General features: G+C 34.2%; 1 protein-coding gene across 2 annotated transcripts in view; it reads left to right on the top strand.

Moving 5' to 3' along the window:
* gnas (GNAS complex locus) overlaps positions 1 to 23,058 on the top strand; it is a 58,055-nt gene extending 34,997 nt beyond the window's left edge. For both annotated transcript variants that reach the window (XM_056460510.1, XM_056460512.1), the window contains exons 6-12: positions 16,537 to 16,591; positions 16,727 to 16,800; positions 16,994 to 17,052; positions 18,826 to 18,946; positions 19,066 to 19,196; positions 20,538 to 20,605; positions 22,537 to 23,058. In XM_056460510.1, coding sequence (XP_056316485.1) covers positions 16,537 to 16,591; positions 16,727 to 16,800; positions 16,994 to 17,052; positions 18,826 to 18,946; positions 19,066 to 19,196; positions 20,538 to 20,605; positions 22,537 to 22,683 — 655 coding nt within the window. In that variant the 3' untranslated portion in view covers positions 22,684 to 23,058. The remainder of the gene's footprint in view (positions 1 to 16,536; positions 16,592 to 16,726; positions 16,801 to 16,993; positions 17,053 to 18,825; positions 18,947 to 19,065; positions 19,197 to 20,537; positions 20,606 to 22,536) is intronic.
* The last annotated feature ends 212 nt before the right edge of the window (positions 23,059 to 23,270 follow it).

The raw sequence follows: 23,270 nt of genomic DNA, 5'->3' as shown, positions 1-23,270 counted from the left end.
AACCGCTTGTGCTTTAGACGGCCTTGTAAACAACTACAGTGCACAGGGTAGATTCTGCTTCTCTTCTTGGCTTTGTGGCTGTTGATCAAGACGACGACAAGGTTTGTTTAAGCTCTGGTCGACCATGGCTCATTGTTATATGTATATATTATGATGATATATTTAAAAATGGCGCTTCCTTTCTTTTCATTCTCCTGCTTGTTCAATTCAATTCAATTCACCTTTATTTGTATAGCGCTTATACAATGTAGATTGTGTCAAAGCAGCTTCACATGAAAGGTCATAGTAAATTGGAAGAGTGTAGTTCAGTTTGTAGTGTTTAAATTCAGTTCAGTTTACCTCAGTTCAGTGTGGTTTAAAAAAAAGATCGTGCTTGTGCACGAGTGAGTGACGTATCTCTGTAAACCAATAGCGTTCAGTTGCATGTCTTGCTCCGCCTTATGTACCCCTTTTGTTGTGCTAGCTACCCAAAAAGTGGTACGGTATGGTTTACTTTTAGGCACCTTTTGACTGTAAATGGACATAACAGCGTACCAAACCGAACCATACCGTACCACTCAGTGGAAATAGGCGATATATGCAGACATGTTTAATTATGTCTCCGTGTTTTCAGAGAAAGCAAAAGATTTACCATCAGGTTTCTATTTCTCAGAAATGTTGCAATCTCACCTGTATGTTTCAGAGGAAAATATAATCTTTCATGAAGTTGTTTATTTTAAAAGACATCCTAAACTGTATGCATACTGTTTGCAAACCAGATAAATGTTGCATTCAGTAGGATTGTCCGCAGTTCCTCAACATAAGCCCAGTGCATGGAGAGAAAAACACAATTCTAAACCACCCGCCATGTTTCTTTCTGCCTCTCTCTCACTCTCTTTTCTTCCTCCATCCCTCTTCTGCGAAACCAGACCTGTTTTTTCTCTCTCTTTTTTTTTTGCTTTCCGACTGGCCCTTCTCCACCTTTCCCTCCTCCCGTCCTTTCCCTCGCTCCACTCCCCATGTCTTTCTTTTTCGCTTCACTCTTTCTGTCTGTCTCTCCCTCTCTCTGGCCTCTCTCCAGTCACACAAGATTTGGAGCTGATAGTCTATTTATAGCGCCTGTGGTTCTGTCGCTATGACAACCGAGCTGGAGGCCAGGGCGCCAGGGAGCTATTTTTGGAGCGCCGCTGTAATGTCAGACACAGCCTTCTCTCTTTTCTTTCTCTTCCACCGCTCCCTCTCTCCCGCTTTTCTGCTGCTCCCTTACTCTGCTGTTGCAAACTTAAAGAAGTGTGTGTGTGTGTACGCGTGTAAGGCAGAGAAAATGCGGTGGAGGCTATCGATTAATTCACCGTTGTCACCGAATTAGCATATTTCCAGAGATAAGTATAGCTAGCTGTTTTTGTAGGCTGTTTTTCAGTTAATTCTGAACTCTGAATCCAACTAATATACCATTTCTATATTATTTAAAAGTTTTGAAATGAGATTCAACAATAAAAGGATTAAACTAATGTGATTGTATATATTTTAAACCTGAAACAGTTGTTGAATGCCACTGTTGTTTCAGAAAGGCTTGTTGTGCTCTGTACCATATCGTGCCACGCACACACACACACACACACACACACACACACACACACACACGCGCACACACACACACTCACACACACAAACACACCACTCGCTGTTCGAGTCTAAACAGTGTTTGTCGTATTGGCCCCCGGAAGCTGCCTAATCCACACTCTTAATACTCTGCTGTTAACTAGATGAGCTGTAACATTAACCAGATTAGTAAGCGATGAGGATATTATCAGCTTTTCCATGCTAATACACCATCGGCACAACAGCTCTCTCTATTCTCTATCAAGAGATTTTTCTATTTGCATATTTTTTTTTAGCTTTCATTTATCATATACTCGTATAATAATAATAATAATAATAATAATAATAATAATAATAAACATTCTTCAAAATAAGGGTACTTTATTTTCACTTTGGTTAACATGAAAACATTTGATCTTAATATATTAGTACACTGTAAAAAGTGAAAACTTACACAAATTACTTTAACTTGTTACAAATAAATGAATTAAGTTTGACAAACTTAATTTCTAACAGTTTTCAGTAATAAATGAAGTTAGTTTAGGTGTAACAATTTTTAGTAATTTATGGCAAGTACAAGTATTGTTTGCTATTAATAGCGAACAATACTTGTACTTGCCACAAATTATTATATTAATATGGGAAGGAAAATATTTTTACTGCTGGAATCAGCTTCCAGAAATGATCAGATGTGCTCCAACATTAGGCACATTCAAATCAAGACTGAAAACACATCGGTTTAGCTGTGCCTTTACTGAATGAACACTGTGCTACGTCCGACAGATCGCACTATTCTATTTTTCTCTTCTTTTTCATTCTTTTATAGCACATTTAATCTGTTTTTATGCTTTTTTTTTTTTTTTTTTAACCATTTTTATTATTTGTTTTTATTTCTCTTATACTTGTTTCTTTTATTCCTGTTAATGTAAAGCACTTTGTATGAAATGTGCTATATAAATAAACTTGCCTTGCCGTACATCTAAAAGAGCTAAAAAAAAATAATTTATTTCTAAAAACTGTCATAAATTAAGTTTGTCCGACTTGATTAATTTATTTGTAACAAGTCGAAGTAATTTAAGTTTTCACTTTTTACAGTGTACATATAGGGGCTGAATCACTTAAAATCAAGATCAAGATCTTCTCACAATTCTGTAAAATAAAGGTTGATATGAGTAGGCTATTATTATTGTTATTACTCAAACTTATGATAAAGCAACAACAACAATAATAATATCAGGCCTATGTGTTGGTTAAAACTTTGCATAGACTTTGATTAGTGGACTTGAATTGACTTTACATTTGTCCTGGTCAATAATGCACAGTATAGTTATTATCAGAATATAACTTTTCATAATTGTGAAGTTGATTTATTTTGTTCATTGACAACATTATTTTATTATTACCATTTTTTTTTCACTGCTAAACCTCACACATTTGTCATTATCAGATTCCCTCTTGCATTATATTCAACATTATATAGGGTATAGTAGTTGTACAGACAATGCAAAAATTTTATTTTCATGTGCAACACTTTGTGTTTACTATAAATGAAAAAACATATAAAATACTTGTCGTAATTATGACTCTAAAAAGCGATATGATCATTAAAATGTGCACACTTTTCGGTTTCACGAGTGCGACTCGTGTCATGGCTGTCGTCACTTTGAGGAATAAAAAAGAGCCCTAGTGTTAACAAAACAATGTATTTTGAAGTATTATATTATTTCTTAACTAATTTTGCTTTTTAGTACTCTGCTGTAGTTATTTTTCTTGACCAACATGTACATGTTTATAATTCTTTTGCTTTATATATAAAACTTGAAAATGTTTGTTTCCATTTTTTTTGACAAGGAGTCACTTTATCCTAACATGTAAGTGCAGTAAAGATTGTGAAATAGATCATTAGAAACTATTAGACTTAATTATAAATATCAGTAAAGCCTTGGTTTGTTTTACACACTGTCAGCTCTGTGACCACTTAACACCACAGCGCACCGAATATATCATATTTTAGACTAGGGCTGCATGATTTAAAAAAAATCCGATTTTGCGGTATTTTATTTTTCTTTGATATGAACAAAGTTTCACAAGATGGTTCGAATAGCACTATTGGGCAGTTTTCAGGGAAGTCTACCAGTATTCACATACAGAAATAAAAAATAAATAAAAAATCACACAGAAGTTTATTTCTTTCTTTACTTTGTCTCGTTCACTCAAAAAAACTTTTTTTTTTGTTGCTCGTTTTAACTAATTTAAAAAGGATTGAAACAACACAATTCTTGAGATTTAGTTGGGACAACTTAATTGTTTCATTTTCAATTTACTTGTAAAATCCAACTTTGTAAAAATTAATAAATTCTATCATGTTGTCCAGTGTCCTTCATTTTTTACAGTGTTCAAATATTTAAAACTTCTTGAAGATCAATTAAGAGTTTTGCTTTAAAACAAGCTAAATTATCTGCCAGTGGGGTAATTAAAATATCTTAATAAATAAGACTAAGACTAATAAGACTTAATAAAAGTCTTATTTTCACTTTGAATTGTAGACATTTGGGATGGAAACCAGATAAAAATTCTAAGAATTGTTTTCTTCATAAATCGTATAAATAATTTAACACAATTAATCTTTGTTAAACCTCCAAACGTTCAACTTTTTGTACATAAACTCTCTTAAAATGCTTAAAATGCAAATGATAAACTTTCACTATATTATGGTTAAACTTAGCTGTGACTATAAATCTGATGTGTTGGCTCCTAGTCAACTTCCAGACTCATATAGGCATGGGATGATAACCGCTTTCAAGGTTTACCGCAATTTTGAAAAAGTCAAGGTTTTAAAACTGCAAAAACTTTCTGTTTTACAATTTTTTTTAATGTATTTTTAAGTGTTGTAAAAAAAAAAATCTTTTTTTTTTTTTTTTTTTTAAACTAAAGAAACTAGCAGAAGTCAATAATTTATTTTAATTATATAGCCTGTTTACTGTTCCAAAACATTATAAATGTGAACTGTAAATTGAAAAATGTCAAATGAAATACTGTATATTATGTTCAATGGGGGAAGGATGTGTTGTTTTTTTACCAAGACATTACCAAGAAAAAAAAAAAAAGAAGGTCTTTTTGAGCTGTGATCCCAATTCCTTGATACCGTGAAACCGTGATATTTTTGTCCAAGGTTAGCCTACCATCACAAACTTATACTGGCCCATGCCTAGACTCAACATTGCAGATCTTGCCATGTGACTATTACAGATGCGCACATTGCGATATCAATGCTGAAACGATATATTGTGCAGCCCTATTTTGGACCTTTCCTTTACATAAATGACTAGTCTGTGCCATCAGCGTCTCCTTTAGAACAGCTCTTTGGCTCAAACTTTACACAATACACTTGAAAACCAAAAAGATGTTAAGAATCAAACAAAAGTCAGCACAGGCAATTGTTTTCACATGACTATTTAATATTTTGATTTACAAAACAACCCTGTTTTCACGATAAAATTTAATTCTAAATATCTTTTAACAATCTTCTTCAGCATGTAGTTTAGTTTTTTGAATATAGCTATTTACAGTGTGTGTGTGTTTAAACAATAAGCCTCATTTCAAGGAAGTTATTTTATAGTTTGAGAAGAAGCATAATTTAAGTACAATTGAATGTGATCTAAACATTGAATACGATGTTAAATTATCTATGACATTTGAACTGTTTTGGTTCTGTTTGAGGAGACTGGAAGGCAAAAATTGAGCGTTTATGAACTTCAAGTAGAGAAATAATAACTACTGTACGTTTTATTAAATTAATGAACACTTATGGTTTAAATGAACCTTAATTAAGCAGTTGAATATCTTTCTATACACATTTATTGATCTTAATCATTACAGTATTTCAAAAAAAGATAAATATTACAAAACTAATATCAGGTTTTGACAAGACATTTTAAGGATGAATTATTGGTGACAATTTGCAGTATCCACAATAGGAATGCAGTTGTATTGAATGGTGTTTATTATGATATAACATTGTAAAGCAATTAGATGTATTCAAATGCTCTTAATCTTGATCTTTTTAAAATAAATCTCAACAATCAACATAAAGTAAGTTAATAGGACAGATAATGTATATAAATTTAATACAAATGTAAATTATTTTGCCTTTTACATGTATTTGGTATATTATTACAATTAACAGTTCACTTGCTTTAAGTGTGAGCGAGCTGCATACTTTTAATATAATAAATAAAGGGAGCTGAACAGAAATTCTGTGTGGGCCAAGTCATATGACTCATGTGATGCGTTTTGTGTGTGTGTGTGTGTGAGAGAGTGTGTGTGGCCAGACCATCCATTTACTGCTTGAAGTGTTTTAACTTTTTTTTATTGAAGTTACTGCCTAATTATATCTGCACTGTATGTTAAAAGCAAGACAAAGGAATATGCAATGATACATATGCGCTAACATCTACTTTCACAGCTCTTGCTATTCACTGAATTGCTGCAACTGTTGGCAGCCGTCGACGCACAACTAGAATTTCCCGAACTTCCTGCCGTGCGGCCGTTTCGATTCTAGAATTCCACTTGAGCTGAATTTGGAATGCAGGCCTAAATATACTCGGCTGCAGCTATAGCTGTCTCTTCTGCTTGGCATTACGACAGCAGAGGCTGTATGTGTGCTCAACTATTGTACCCAGAGGGGCATGAGTTGTATTATGTCTGACCAGCGGGCTGAGCTATTGTTGGAATTGTGCTATTAATAGGAAGAAAGGCAATAATTGAGATATGGTGTTAGACAACGGCTGCGGTCACAACACAACTGTCTGTTCTAGCCTCCCTGTCTGCATTTTATCCTGTCTGTCTTTCATTATTTGCTGCTTTTTATTTCTGTTTATGCCCGCTCTTCCATGTGACGTGCCACACTTTCATTTGTAGGGCCTGCTGTGTGTGTTGCATTCATGCGTGCACACACACACACTAGTGCAGTCCGTGCCGCTGTGTGTGGGACCTACAGCCTTGCCGTCACATTTCAACCCTGCATGTCACATTCCTGTTGGATTTGGACGGGGGGATGCACATGCGCGTCCGGACTGCAGATTTTTCTCGCTTTCCTACTGATTCCCTCATGCTTTGATTTGAGGCGTTAGTCTTTCACAGGCAATTATGAGGAATTTTAATGATTCTAATTAACTTCCTTATTGAATCCTTTAGTACTTTTGCAAAAGCAGATTTTTGATGCATGAGTAAATGGATCCTAAATGGTTAATTGTGAGGATTTAGTTAATGAGTCATTAGTTATAAATAATATAATTGTTAGTTGCATAATTATCTATCTATCTATCTATCTATCTATCTATCTATCTATCTATCTATCTATCTATCTATCTATCTATCTATCTATCTATCTAAATGTATACATATATATATTAGGGGTGTAATGGTTCACAAAAATCACTGTTCAGTTCGATACATCACAGTGGTGTCACGGTTTTTCTGGCAAAAACGAAAATAGCCAGAGGATTTCTCTGATTTTAATTTTTTTAATGTATTAAAACTAACATCATTAAAGTATGATCTTGTTTTTTTTCTATTACTTTGAACAGTTATAGAGCTATACTTCTGGGGTTTCTGCTTAGCAGCTAATAAAACAAATCCTTCTTTATACTCAAAACCAAAAAGCTGCTTATAAAAAATAAATGTAATATTGTAGTGGTTAAACAAATAAAAAGAAAAGAACAATTTAGTTTTTATATGGAGCTCAGTTTCAATCAATTTTTAAGTATTTTTTTATTTTCAGAAAGATGAGTGTCCACCTTTTCTTCAGACAGCGCAGATCTGCTTGATTTGACTGCCACCTGCCACTTTAGTGGATCTGAAAACAGGAATTATCTGACTGAAATTGGCTTATGAAGGAATAATGTAACAGGGCTCTATTACATTTAACATTTTCTTAAAACCCGACATTTCCACTACTAAGGTCTCACAGGGCTCAAAATGAACCTTTTTTTCTTGGTAGCACCGGTGCTCTTAACTTCAAAAATTTTGCCGCACCAGACAAATTTTAGTCGCACCTACCAAAAATTATGAGCACCGTTACAACACGTTTTATATTAACACATTATATTATTTTATTTTATTTTATTTTATTATATTATTTTATATTATATTATATTATATTATATTATATTATATCATTTTATATTATTATATTATAATATATTATTATATTTTTATTTTATTATATTATTTTATTTTATTTTATTTTATTTTATTCACAACTAACAAATAAACAAACATCTGCATGCTCTCACCGGCCCTGCACGAGCTGCTTGACAAGAATGAGATGAACTGAATTAACAATAAAAACTGTGCTGTTCTCACGGGTGCTGTCTGATATTGCACAGATGATATTGACCTGTAACTTATTATTTGCATACGTCATCTTAATAGCAGTGACGGTCTTTTCATGAGCAGCAATATTAGTTTCATCTCAGCGAATGCATGCTCTTTAGCGATGGTGAACGCACGATTGACAGCATCGTGACGATTAAATGAAGGATTAAATAACGTTAGAACAACTCGTGCTTAAAATGTGTAGATTCAGTGGCAAACACTGTTACCTGAAAACTTTATGGAGAATGTAGTCTCCCATCTTCGGAACTGAGTGATTGATAGCTGATATTAACCAATCCATTCGCGTTCTGTTCTAGCGCATTGGGCCAATAAGAAGAGCTTGAAGGCGGGGCAAGCAGGGCTTTGTTTACTGCAGCACGTTGACATGTCAAATGTTTTAAACCATTCCTGAGCGCTGCGTTTGGTGTTTTTAGGTGCAAAGTTGCTCAATGCGTGAATGCCTCCTAATTCCGAGCATGTGGTGAACATTTTGCTATGAAAACTGGTCGTACAACATCAGGGCAATTTCAAGACCTGTCTCATATCCTATAGCTATAAATGTGTTGTTCGAATCTGTAGGAATGCTGCGAGGATAGCTGCATGTAGTGTGCGTGTTTCTAGTTTTCGTCTAATTCCAGTTAACTTAGTGATTCTGTGACGTCTGTGTAAATGAGTTGACATGCTCAAATATTACCGCTGAAATAGCTTACTGTCATAGCAGATGTTATTATTTATTTTTTTTCCACCACTCTCTTGCCATCACCCTCATAACTTACAGGGAACCCAAAGTGCTCCCAAACGCCAGACCCGCTGTTGGTTGTAAGAGGATTACATTAACGTTACTAGCCATTTTGCGAGCTAGTGCAGCATGTGTCTGACTAGAGTAGTGTTTGGAGGTGGGTGGGGAAGGCAGCATGTCATGTCATTTGGGATGCCTTGTTGAGCGTTGTTGCACAATATTTTGTACACTTATTCTCTTTTATCTTTTTAGATATTAGTCTGATTCGTTCGGTTTGTAACGCGTATCGAACCGAACGTCTCGTACCAAACTGTATATACTGTGTGTATATATATATACAGTTGAAGTCAGAATTATTAGTCCTCCTTAGATTTTTCTTTTTTTTTTTTCTTCTTTTTTAAATATTTCCCAAATGATGTTTAATAGAGCAAACAAGTCTTCACAGTATGTCTGATAATATTTTTTTTTCGGCTAGAATAAAAGTTTTAAATTTTATAAAAATCCATTTTAGGGACAATATTATTAGCCCCTTTAAGCTATTTTTTTTTTCGTTTGTCTACAGAACATACCATCATTATACAATTATTTACCTAATTACCCTAACCAGCCTAGTTAAGCCTTTAAATGTCAGTTATTAGAAATGAGTTATTAAAACTATGTTTAGAAATGTGTTGAAAAAAACTTCTCTCTGTTAAACAGATATTGGGGTGAAAAACAGGGGGTCTAATAATTCTGACTTCAACTATATATATATATATATATATATATATATATATATATATATATATATATATATATATATATATATATATATATATCTCTGTATAATTTATTATTATCAGGGATCGCAAAATTTCTAAATTCCTGGTAGCCCTCGGGCAGGCACTCATATGTTTTTGGTAGCCCGAATATAAATTTAAGTAGCCCAAATAGAAAATAAGTTTTTTAAAACATACATTTACTAAATAAAAAGGTTTATTGATATTTGTTATAGGCCATATATTTATTTATAAATAACCAAAATTGTAGTAAACATTTTAAAGTTTTTATTTAATTATTGTTTTTTTTTAATAACCAAAGACATGATGTTAAGTGAACATTGTTTCAGGTTATTTTTTTTTTGCAGCCATAAAGACATTCCAATATGTTACAGAGTAGTTTTATTTATCTAGTAGATTTATTGCTGCCGTATCAGCAGCACAGCACAGCACATACAGAATTATATACTTTGTGAGAATGTAAATGCATTGATATAAATTTTTTCTCCCGCTTGCCAGCCAGGCAGTGTCTAGATGTTTTTTGGTAGATTTTGGCTACCTGATTTTGCGAGCACTCATTATTATTATTATTATTATTATTATTATTATTAGTTTTATTATTATTATTTTGTATTATTTAGGGTGTGGAATTAAAAAAACAAATCAATCTGTTGATATTAATCTGTTCTCATTTTGATGAACTGATACTGATTCTTAAATCTCAAGACTTTAATCTATCCAGTTTTTATTTAATGTGTGGAGATATCTTAATGAAGCATTATATGTGGCATGTCTTTCATCCAGTAAAGCTTATTGCTTGATTGATAAGCTTTGTACTTTGTACTTTTTATTTAAAACAAATTATCAGCTTTGAAATTGTACTTAATTTAGTTTTTTAATGGAATAATAATAATAAAAGAACATTGTGATGCTATTTAATGTGCTGTGACTGTAGCTGACAGTGCAGGGTTTGAGAACATGTTTTTGGGCATACAAACAAATAGAAAAGTAGTTCACCTACACCTTAAAGCTTTACATAATTTACTCGCGCCCTTAACAGGTTTTCAATTAATCACCTCTATCGTAACAATGTCTTCTGTGGTTTTGTTCTTGCTTTGAAACATCATCCTTGACGCCCTCTGCAAAAATGATTTACAGTAGATGTGTGAGCTGTAGATTAAAAAAAAAAATACTAATAACCGGACTGTGCCGGTATAGCATGCAGATTTAACATTAACTACAAATTACAGTTAAGTTTAATGTAGTCGTTTAATTTTGTCATCCAACAAACTCAGTGTTTCCAAATCCTGTGAAAGCGCACACCTCGAAATATATCATTTCTTATGGCTAAATCAGTGTTTCCTCAATGGAAATGAGCTGCTTCTGTACAACATCATGTAATGTTGCATTTATTGATTATGTACTTGTGAAGTTAACTGGCTATTATATAACTCTAGAAAGGAATATTTTGCTGTATATGTTTCAGATAATGGTTTCTTAACCTGTTTCAATATTTAAATAAATCTATTGTGAAAACAAGTTATGACATCCACCCTTTAAATGTTTATAACACGAGTAGAAATGCAATTATATCATTAAATTAATAATGCATAATCATTTAATAAGCATTTATTATATAATACATTACTTATGCGTGATTTTGAAACGTTTATTTACAGATTACTTTAATATAGGAAAGCACCCTGCATATTTTACTATATAGTTTACAACGTTAGTGGAGTTACATTATACTGATGTTGTTTAAGACTTAATATAGTAAAGCACCCTGCATATTTTACTATATAGTTTACAGCGTTAGTGGAGTTACATTATACTGATGTTGTTTAAGACTTAATATAGTAAAGCACCCTGCATATTTTACTATATAGTTTACAGCGTTAGTGGAGTTACATTATACTGATGTTGTTTAAGACTTAATATAGTAAAGCACCCTGCATATTTTACTATATAGTTTACAGCGTTAGTGGAGTTACATTATGCTGATGTTGTTTAAGACTTAATATAGTAAAGCACCCTGCATATTTTACTATATAGTTTACAGCGTTAGTGGAGTTACATTATGCTGATGTTGTTTAAGACTTAATATAGTAAAGCACCCTGCATATTTTACTATATAGTTTACAACGTTAGTGGAGTTACATTATACTGATGTTGTTTAAGACTTAATATAGTAAAGCACCCTGCATATTTTACTATATAGTTTACAGCGTTAGTGGAGTTACATTATACTGATGTTGTTTAAGACTTAATATAGTAAAGCACCCTGCATATTTTACTATAGTTTACAGCGTTAGTGGAGTTACATTATGCTGATGTTGTTTAAGACTTAATATAGTAAAGCACCCTGCATATTTTACTATATAGTTTACAGCGTTAGTGGAGTTACATTATACTGATGTTGTTTAAGACTTAATATAGTAAAGCACCCTGCATATTTTACTATATAGTTTACAGCGTTAGTGGAGTTACATTATACTGATGTTGTTTAAGACTTAATATAGTAAAGCACCCTGCATATTTTACTATATAGTTTACAGCGTTAGTGGAGTTACATTATGCTGATGTTGTTTAAGACTTAATATAGTAAAGCACCCTGCATATTTTACTATATAGTTTACAGCGTTAGTGGAGTTACATTATGCTGATGTTGTTTAAGACTTGAACTGAAACAAGTTTGAAATCGTAATATGACAAGTTCTTGAAATCAAATTGTGAAATGTCTTCATATTCAACCCTTGATATATGTTAAAATATAGTTTTTTTTTTTTAGAGAGCGTCATCTAGTTAATAATTTTGTATAGAATCAAGATTGCTATAATGTATATTATATCTAAGTCTGCGTGAACTGGAAGTTGCTGAGACTAATTTCTAGAGATGCACGATATATCGGCAGCCATATCGTTATCGGCTGATAAATGCTATTTTTAAGATTATCGTTAATGATCGGACGTCTAAATTAGGCCGATATCTTTAAGCTGATAAATTACGTAATTGTACAGAACTGCCTGCCTCGCGCATGCGTGTGCGGAACTTGTTCAGACTTGTCCAGTGCACTATAATGGATCTCTCCTCACATTGTTTATTCCTTCAAAGTCCGTTCTTTCTTTATGTGGTATTTCTGTGCATAACCATGTTCCTTATCATTGTAGATATCTTTGATTGAGTGCCATTGTGTATTTTGCTTTAAATCGCCTTAAGAAAAAATATTACATGTGTAAACATAACAGCAGCGATGCACACGTGCTAAACAACTTGTTGGGTTGTTTGTAATCTACTATGATTATTTGTTATTATCAACGCGTTGCTTGCCATGTGTTGTTGATGTAAGATTGTATTCAGTTTGATCGCAAGAACGACAGCAAGAATTGTCGGCAAGAACGAACACAGAAGCGTTGTCTGATTGACAAGCAGCAGCTACATGTGTTCAAAAGAGTCTAAAACTCCAAATAGGATGAATCTGTCGCATTTTCTAAAGTAATACAATCTGTATTTAGCTGTTCGCTTGTACGGTGGCTCTGAACTGTTAAAACACTATTACATATTTGTACAAATGTACATTAATGTAACACGTTTTATTCAAGAACATTTGAGCTGGTTTCAGTCCTTCGCTCTTTCATTTTTATTTTATTTAAAATATGTTTAACTTGTTGATTAAATCCCTTTTTGTTTTTTAACCTATTATTTTTATGCAACAGTCAAGTTGCATGTTAATTTGCTATGAAGAAAAGGAAATAATTTATTTTTTGCATGCCGATTTATGTTAAATCGTGAATATAGGTCTATATAATCACCTTGCAGTTTTGAAATTGAAGCTTTTTTTTGCTTTGAGTATAGACTATTCAGTTCATTAGAGCAGTTCAAGCTTTTCTGAATTTTGCTGTATAAAAATATAACATTTTGAAATATTTATAATTATCAGCCTATATATATCGGCTATCGGCCTCCAAGTCTGAAGAGGTATCGGTTATCGATATCGGCCAAAAAATCCATATGCTGCATCCCTACTAATTTCAGTATGTTGATGCATTTTTAACTGAAACAGAATATTGAGTAGGGGGTGGGGCTTTTAATTCTCTTGTAGCAAACTAACAGAAAAAAGGGCGTGGCTAAGTATATTGTGGCTTAAGCCGACAAACTGACATCAACACAGAACTATCGCCACTCCAAACGCAGAAGCAGATGGTCAGAGTTTGATTTGAGATTACCGAAATAACCTTTTAATTCAGTGGCTTAACTTGCAAGAATTAACTGTTCACCAAAATAGTAACAGTGAGTACATTTACATGGACACCAATACTCTGATTTTAATGTTTAGTACAGTACTCTTATTAGGAGTCTACCATGTAAACAGCGAATTTTTTTTTTTTTTTTTTTTTTAATTTTTTTTTTTTGATTACCTTAATCTGACTAAAGTCATAATCAAACTAAACAGAAATTGAATTAAGACATTTAGTGGTAGTAAACTACTAATTAGCTGTTTATTAATAGTTAGTAAGGCAAAAGATTTTGGTTAGGATTTCCTAATTTCCTCTTTGTATTCGTAATGGTTGTTGGGCGCACCTCACATTTTTATATCCCAGTGTTGACCGGTATGGTTTAATCACTTGCTTTTAGTAAGCAGATCTTATTTCTCATTTAAATATGTAAATCCAATTTATATATCTAAAATTTCAAAGATATACAAATAGGTCATATATACATGCATCATATATTTAAAAATGTATCAAAAAGAGTTTGTATATAAATAAGATGACATATAGCTTATATTTATGAGGTCCAAGGAACATTTCCAGGTTTTATGATTAGGCTATTTTTTGGATAATACTTTACATTTAAATCGGAGGAACCTAACATCGAATGGTGACGTACTGACGTCAATCAAAGTATGTACAATGGTCCCTCGCCATAACGTGGTTCACCTTTCGTGGTTTCGCAGATTTATTTTTTTTTTGCACAATTTGACATGCATTTTTTTTTAACAGTGCTTTGTGTTCTGCGTCCTGATTAATCTGTTGCTGAATGCGTTCAGCTTGCCAAATTTACATAAATCTTCCATCTCAAGCTGTGTGACTCTGAAGTAGGCATGGGATGATAATCATTTTCAAGGTATACCATGGTTTGGAAAAGTCAAGGTTTTAAAACCGCCAAAATTTTCTGTAATACCGTTCCTAAGGTATGTCCAAGATTTTTTATTTACTTTTTTTTTTTCAGGCAACAGTATCTCCAGCAGAAAAGATCTCCAAAGATGCCATTTTAAATTGTAAAGAAATCTGTTTTTGAAACTAATGAAGACAGCAGAAGTCTTAATAAATAATGATTGATTTTCATTATTTAGCCTGACATGTTTGCTGTTTCAACATCTTTTAAATCTTCCAAAAAATAAAATATATTGGGAATATATAGGGAAAATTAAAAAAGAACATTTAAAAATAATATATTTTAGAGCAGTAATCACAATACCTTGAAACCATGATCATTTGATCCAAGGTTATCATACCGTCAGAATCTTATACCGGCCCATGCCTACTCTGAGTCTGAAGTGCTGGACTATATATTTGCAAGTCCCCACAATGTTGACGAAACATTCTGCACCATCAAAGGCAGAGGAAGATGCTAACCATCGCACAAAAAGTTGGACTTCTAGACATGCGAAAGGAAGGTAGAAGTTACACGAGTGTTTAATTGAGAGAAAAGTGTGAAAATGTTAATGGCTATCTGAAAAAAGTGTATAAAGAGTGTAGTGAGGGGTTTTACAGCCTTAAAACAGCTATAATAATTGTAAAAGATAAAGCTAACTGCTTCGCGGATTTCACCCATTGCTGGCTATTTTTAGAACGTAACTCCCACAATTAATGAGGGACCACTGTAAATCAGGAACATTCTCATGTAAACACCTTAATCATATTATTATCATATTCAGATTAAAGCAAATAATTAGATTACCGATGTCCATGTAAATGTAGTCAGTGTGTGCTAGGAAAAGAAACTTAATTAATTTTGCCTCATTTGAATAATATGCGAGCTTCTGTGATGTTTCCTTAAATAATCTCAAGTCAATTCTGAATGAGAAGCATTTCGTTGGGGCATTGATTGCCATCGTCTATGCCTTTTTTTGCGTGATTATTTCTGATGAGTGTCTCTAAGATCTCTGCTCGCGAAGAACCAAGAGGCGAGTTTGAGGCGTACCACCATCTTGCAGCCGTTTCGTCAGATAGCAGCTCGACTAAGACAGCGTTTCTTGATCCCCCTCCCTCCCTCTGTTTTGCCCTCTCTTCCCCTCTGTTTCCTCCCACTAGAGCCGATCCATTGACTAGAGCAGCGTCTGACTGAGAGCTCTCTGATCACTATGACTCAGAACCCTGCCTGCTTTGATCTGCAACACAAACATGCGCCACCTGCTGGCTGATGCCGCAGCTGCAGATTGTGTCAGCTGCCATTTGAAAATTTGTGTGTGAAAGTTTCGCTGAGGCTTGTTGGCGTTGTGTAAAGGCAGGATTTAGCTTAATTAAAAGTTGTCCTGGTTATTTTTTTAAGCTTTTCTGATTCAAATTAAAGGTTGGATCAGCTTATCACACTATTAAACACAACAGTACAGGACAATATGGTTTATAAATGTGTAGAAGTTATGTGGTGCTGCTTTTGTTTTGTGGTTGCTTTCCAGATGTATGTTGCTTGTTCGGAAATGGCTAAACTATTGATTGTAGATTGTATTATATTATTCTTCCTTCTCCTAAATCATTTAAATTAAAAGAAATTCTATTATTGTGTTTCAAGTCAAGTTTTATTGGATGGCGCTTTTTACAATAATTGTTTCAGAGCAGCTTTACGAAAGGTTATTGCATTCCAATCAAATTAAGTCAATGTTACAATCAAATACAAGTTATTATATATAAACATAGTTAACCTGCCGTTTTATAGCATATAGGTGATGTATGTGTACATGTTTAATGAAGTGTATTAAGTGTAGTATCACAAATAACATATCAGTCTTACCCTATTGATTCTGATAGAGTTGATGAAATATTGGAAAGTTACTAATTTTACTTACTCTCTTTTCAGTTTCCTGGACAGGATTGACACTGTGAAACAGAGTGACTATACCCCCACTGATCAGGTGTGTAAAGATTCAGGAAAAATCACTCGTGCTGGGATTCAAACTGGATCATCTTTGTTCTAATGATATTATAGTGTCTGATGTCATTTATTGTGATGTATACCTGATATATATGATGTCGTCTTCCTCTCCCAGGACTTGCTCAGATGCAGAGTTCTGACTTCAGGGATCTTTGAGACAAGATTCCAAGTGGATAAAGTTAATTTTCAGTGAGTTTAACTTGAAGGCTTTTCACAGATTATTAAAACTTCACAGAACTACAAAACATAACACAATTGGACAGTAACACGGACATAAGCACAGTCCATAGCATAGTATTCTCCTTTTTAGGTTGCACATCAGTAATAAGTGCTTAATGTAAATCTGTTTGTGGCCTGACTAATGCATTGTGATTTTCTCCAGTATGTTCGATGTTGGCGGACAGAGAGATGAACGCAGGAAATGGATCCAGTGTTTTAATGGTATATGCTGTGCATTTGTTACTTAAAAATGTTTTGGTTGTTTTTATTTCTTTTGTATTACTTTATTACTCCATTAAAATGGGTTTAAATGCTGATTTCTAAGGGAAGATTAAGGCTCAATCCCAATTCTACCCTTTAGCTCTTACCCCTAACGTTTTGCACGTTCAAATGAAGGGGAAGGGGTGTCCCAATTCTCTTTAGCTTGAAGGCGTAGGGCTAGTGGGAAGTGCTAGATGGCCCTTGAAACAGAGATTTTCCAGGTCCACACTTGAAACCAAGGGGTACGGAAATTTCCCAGAATACACCAGCCACAACGGCAACATGGCTGCATACACGAGTCAGGAGATGCACAAATTAGTATTATTGTCATTATTATGAATTTTTACAACAAACCAGCAAATGTTTTATTACATTCATAATAGCATTCGTGTTTTACGTCTTGCTTAAAAAAAAAAAAAGCTAAAATAAAAATACGCTAAATTTTGCTATCTGTAATCCAATATAATAACTTCTGTATTGTAGTCTCACAACATACTTTCACATATGACACTCGATGACACTCGAATACCCTGTCAAATAGTGTAGTTGCTGGAAATGACAGTTTTACATTGTTTAGTTGGTATAATGTTGTTTTCTTGTGTTTACAGATGAATATGGCCACGGTGTAAATACACAGCACAGTTACGAGCTTATTGCCACATTATATTGTTATGATAACATGATATCGTAGCCTTTAGTGATTTCCTGAAGATAAATACTAAAAAATAAGTCTAATAACTGCAGCAGTCGCCATTGTCAATCCCATATGAAGTAAGAGATCACAATGACATATGATGACGTGTGCAGGTGTTGTAGTGGTGGCCCATTTCTTAGGGGTAAATTCTGAAGCCTTTCCCCTTCACTTTGTTTCAAGGACCAATGGGAAAAGGGGTAGGAGTACAAAAACCGAATTGGGATTGGGCCTAAATGCATTTTTTCCATTTAGTTATTACTTTGATCCATCGATAAAGTTGATATCAAAGGGAAGATTAAATGCATTTGTTTTGTTTTTAGTCTTTTTTTTTATTCATCAATTGATATAAATAGTGGTTTAAATGCTGATATCAAAGAAACGTTAAGTGAATTGTTGTTTAAAGATATTTACAATGTAATGACTGGTGCTGTAGATTTTTAGCATAGTACTTACACTTGTATTAGAATATTTAGTATAATAGTAACACATTTATACACTAAGATCTATCTATCTATCTATCTATCTATCTATCTATCTATCTATCTATCTATCTATCTGTCTGTCTGTCTGTCTGTCTGTCTGTCTGTCTGTCTGTCTGTCTATCTATCTCTAATTGCTCTATCCATCTATCCATATCATCTATCAATCTACCTATCAGTCTGTCTATATATTTACCTACTACCTACCTATCAATGTTCACAGAATTAGCACAAAGGTTATTGGCCTGGCTTATACATTAGTTTCAATCAAGAAATAGTTGAAGAGTTTAGATGCAAAAACCTCTAAATGCCATTAGATATTTTCTTCTAAAATGACCATTTCTTTCAGACTCCTTTGTGTAGGCTCAGTAATTTTACTTTTATAGTGACGAATAAGTTCTTTTTATTGCCTTTAAAGTGAAATAACTGAACATAAACATAGGAGGCAAAAATTTCAGACGGCATTTACAGGTTTTTCCATCTGAACTCTTCAGTTATAAAATAGATGTTTGCATTGCTAGTTCAAAGTGAATGCTAAAAAAAAACTCGTCTTTGTTACAGACGTGACAGCCATCATTTTCGTGGTAGCCAGCAGCAGTTATAACATGGTGCTCAGAGAGGACAATCAGACCAACAGACTCCAGGAGGCACTTAACCTGTTCAAGAACATCTGGAATAACAGGTACCTTTTTAAACACGCTCACACATGTAGAGAACTAGGAGGCTTGATGAAGGTGTTGTTAAATGTTCTGATGATCTTTTTCTAGATTTCCTCATCATTTTCTCTTCCTCTCTTTTCAGGTGGCTTCGAACAATTTCTGTCATTCTGTTCCTAAATAAGCAGGACTTGCTGGCTGAGAAGGTTTTGGCGGGAAAATCAAAAATCGAGGATTACTTCCCAGAGTTTGCACGCTACACTACACCAGATGATGGTCAGTGATAAAAAGTTGTTCATGTAGTTTAATTGAGTACACATTAGGCATGGGCCGGTATAAGATTCTGACGGTATGATAACCTTGGATAAAAACATCACGGTTTCACAGTATTGTGATTACTGCTGTAAAATATATTCTTTTTAAATGACTGGATAAAAACTACAACTTTTTCCCTTTTGAACACAAAATATTTTATTTTGAGAAACATTTAAAGAATTTTGGAGCAGTAAACATGGTCAGGCTGAACAATTCAAATCAATCATTAGCCCCTTTCACACATATAGATCTTTCCGGAAAATTACTGGCAATTTCCGGAAAGGTCTGTATGTGTGAACTGGCCCTTTTTGAAAATACAGGTAAATTCGTTCCGGCTATTTTCCGGAAAGAGAAGTTGTGACATTACAGGTAATTTGACGGAATGCTGCGCTGTGTGAACGCAGAAGGAAGATTGCTGGAAAGAGCGCGTTCATGTCTAGAACGCGCTGACGTGAGACGTCTGCTTTAGCCAATCAGAACATTGAAACGCATTCACATCCGCGCTGTTTATAAAGATAAAAGCATTTGAATATTTTTCCAGACACATTTAGCTGCTAGTTGTTAGTCAGATAACATTTTTATAATCTTTCTTAATGCCGACTGTGGAAAAAATGATCAATAAAATGCTTATGATAAACCGCTGTTTGTTTACCTTCAAGCTCTGACGCGTGTTCACATAAAGCAGCCGATGAGCGCCAGCACGCACACATATTATGTACTTCTCGACATGTGAAAGTGTTCCTCCATATGTTTTTATCAAAGTTTTCACGATATTTATCCATCCACAGAGTTTGTAATGTTGTCAAATGTATACAGATACAAGCGCAGCTGTTTAGAGGTCATTTTTGGTTGATGATATCAGAATTTACCGGTATTTTGGAATGAATGTGTGAATGGTCTTTTCCGGAAAAATTCCGTAACGTCCTCGCCTGTGTGAACAGCTGAATTTCCCTGTGAAGTCGTTCTGGATTTTCTGAATATTTACCGGTATTACTGTGTGAAAGGGGCTAATGACTTCATTAGTTTTAAAAACACTGATTTCTGTACTATTTAAAACAACATTTTTGAATATTTTTTCTGCTAAAAAGACTAAAAAGGCTTTTCCCAACAAACAAAAAACCCAAAAAACTTTTGGCGGTTTTAAAACCTTGACTTTTCCAAACTGCGGTAAGCCTTGAAACCAGTTATCGTCCCATGCCTAGTACACATTCTTGTATAAACCCTAGTTTAACTGCAGAGTGGACTTATAAATTAGGAAATCATGTGTTTTAATTAAGATACCTCTACTTTTATTTCCAACAGCAACACCAGAGCAAGGGGAAGATCCACGAGTTACAAGAGCAAAATATTTCATCCGTGACGAGTTCTTGGTGAGTCTGGTTGTTCTCTGTGAGACAAAAGTCATTATGCAACACTCTTAAGTATTTTACTGTGGCAGTTGTGGAAAATACAACCTATTTATTAATTGTTGATTTGTTTGATAATTAAAAAGCGAAGCACTTTACAAATGTTTCTTTTAAAGATATTAATACTTTAGAGATTTTAAATTGAAACGTTTTGTTTTAAATGTTCAACAGAACAATAATATTTAAAGGTCATATGAAGTAAGGCTGTGCGATTAATCGAAATCGAATCGCGATTTGAAACATTGCAATTAGCTAATCGCAAGAGGCTGCGATATAAAAGAGATTATTTCGTTTCTCCCACCCAGAGCAAATACGTGACTGCTGTCTGTGTGTGGCTGTTTTACTAGCCAATTGAGTGAGGACACCTTCGTTCTGCCCAATCAGAATTGAGTAACCGAACTATATGAAATGCCCACAATAAAAAAAATAAATAAATACATTTAAGAGTTGTTTCAGCCATGTTTGTTTGCTGAGTGTTCTGTATTTTTATAATTATTATTTTTTGTTAGTATAATAAGCTACACTATCTCCCTAATTTAAGTTTAACTTGTTTACAGAAAGGTAAGGTCGTTTTATTTGTGGCTTTGGAGAAATGAGTGTTTAATTTCAGAAAATTTAAAAACTAATTTGAATTAATGTTTAAGTAAATATCTTTTCAGTTCCTTTTTTTTACTAACATTCATTGCTTTTTAGCAGTAAGAAGCTGAGATACAGGTTTTTGAGCTGAAGCTTGACTACAAAATTAAAAATCAATCAAATCGAAATCGCAATATCTGTCAAAAAGTCGCAATTAGATATTTTCCCCAAATTACACAGCCCTACTATGAAGTGCTTTGAAATGTGCATTTTTATTGGATGTTTGACATAATCTCACCCGAAACACGAAGAGATGGTGGGACATAGTGTACCCCCTCGCCTTTTTAAAAAAAACAGCCAATAGCGTTGTTTTATTCATAGTTTTGCCAGCTCAAGCACATCAAATGAAAAGCAAATGAGAAGTGTCTTGAAGGGGGCGGGGCATGTCAGACACTAGAGAGCATTTGATTGGTTATGATGTGATGAGAAACTGTAGTATGGGTTAATAAAATGGGAATAAAATCGTTGATTCATTTAAGCGGAAGTGACAAACTGCAAACCTTACATGTTTATATCAGTTTCATATCTTCTAAACATGAATTTGGAGCACACTAGCTTATACAGGTAGATATCCTAAAAAAACATGCTCCGTTTCAGGATTTTTGCAGCAGATACCAATTCTTTATTATGGTAATCGCTCGATACGGAGTACTGATTCTAATGCTTCAAGCTCTAAAATGCATTAAGCACATTTTCCCTCTAAGTATGAACCTTAAGAGAAGATCTTGCCTTACCTAAGGGAATAAATGAAGGATGCTGCATATAATACCTTAAACAGGTCTCTTATAACCATTTAAGTGTGAACGTGCCATAACCAGAGGCAGCTTTACAGAAAATAATTCATTAATTCGTTTTACCTCGGCTTAGCCTATGTGTAATATACGAGAGTGCGTCTTCCTCTGCTTGTAAACTCATAAACAAGCACCTGCGATCGGTTCATGAGATTGGCCATATTGGTGAGTACCAATTGAGTTATGAAATGTGATTATCGGCCGATCGATCGGAGCATCCCTACTAAAAAACGAACAATACTGATACTAACATCTATAAAATATTATTTTAATTTCATGGGACCTTTAACATCACTACGAAACACTGAGAACATAGAATTAAATGTAGAATATTACTGTTTTATAGTGTTTTAGTGAGCAAAAGAAACTTCAAAACCTATCCGCTCTGTTTGTATATATAGAGATAGAGTAGATGGTCTTTAATTGAAACGGATTTAATCCTAATGACATTTTGTTTTGTCTATTCAGAGGATCAGTACAGCGAGTGGAGATGGCCGGCATTACTGCTACCCCCACTTCACCTGCGCCGTGGACACGGAAAACATCCGCCGAGTGTTTAACGACTGCAGAGACATCATCCAGCGCATGCACCTACGACAGTACGAACTCTTGTGATCGCAGCAGGGATGACAGGACGCAAATTCACCACCTGAACTTTCTTTAGGCCCCCCTGCCCTACATCACGCCCCAATTTCAAAACCATGAACCTTCAAACTGATGAGTCCCCACCTCTTACACACACATGCATATTATATAGATATATACATATGCGTATGTATATATATATATTCACATATATATATATATACACATACATACAGACACACACGCACACACATACATGGCCTTTCTCCATCCTGAGTGACTAGGGGCTGGGGCAAGGGGACGCACTGTGTTACTGATGAAAGCGTGGCTGTGATATCTGGCAAAAAGACTTGTTAACACAGCCAAGGACTACAGATGTTAATAAAGAGAGAGAGGAAAACAAAACATGTGAGAGGGAGAGGGAGGGGGGGGGGAGAAAAGAGGGAAGAAAAAAAAAAACTGTCCAGGACTGCTCAGGACAAGGAAGCCATTTCGTACACATACAGACACATAATGCGTCCAGCTAAACTCCTGACCCGCAGTCCTATGTATGTTACATGTCAAACTTGTCTTTTTTTCCAATCATATGCCTAAACACACATTACTTATATTGATGC

Source organism: Danio aesculapii, chromosome 6, assembly GCF_903798145.1.
Source record: "Danio aesculapii chromosome 6, fDanAes4.1, whole genome shotgun sequence".
Taxonomy (NCBI): domain Eukaryota; kingdom Metazoa; phylum Chordata; class Actinopteri; order Cypriniformes; family Danionidae; genus Danio; species Danio aesculapii.
Note: the sequence above shows the minus strand (reverse complement) of the source record. Positions and strands in the feature narration are given on the sequence as shown.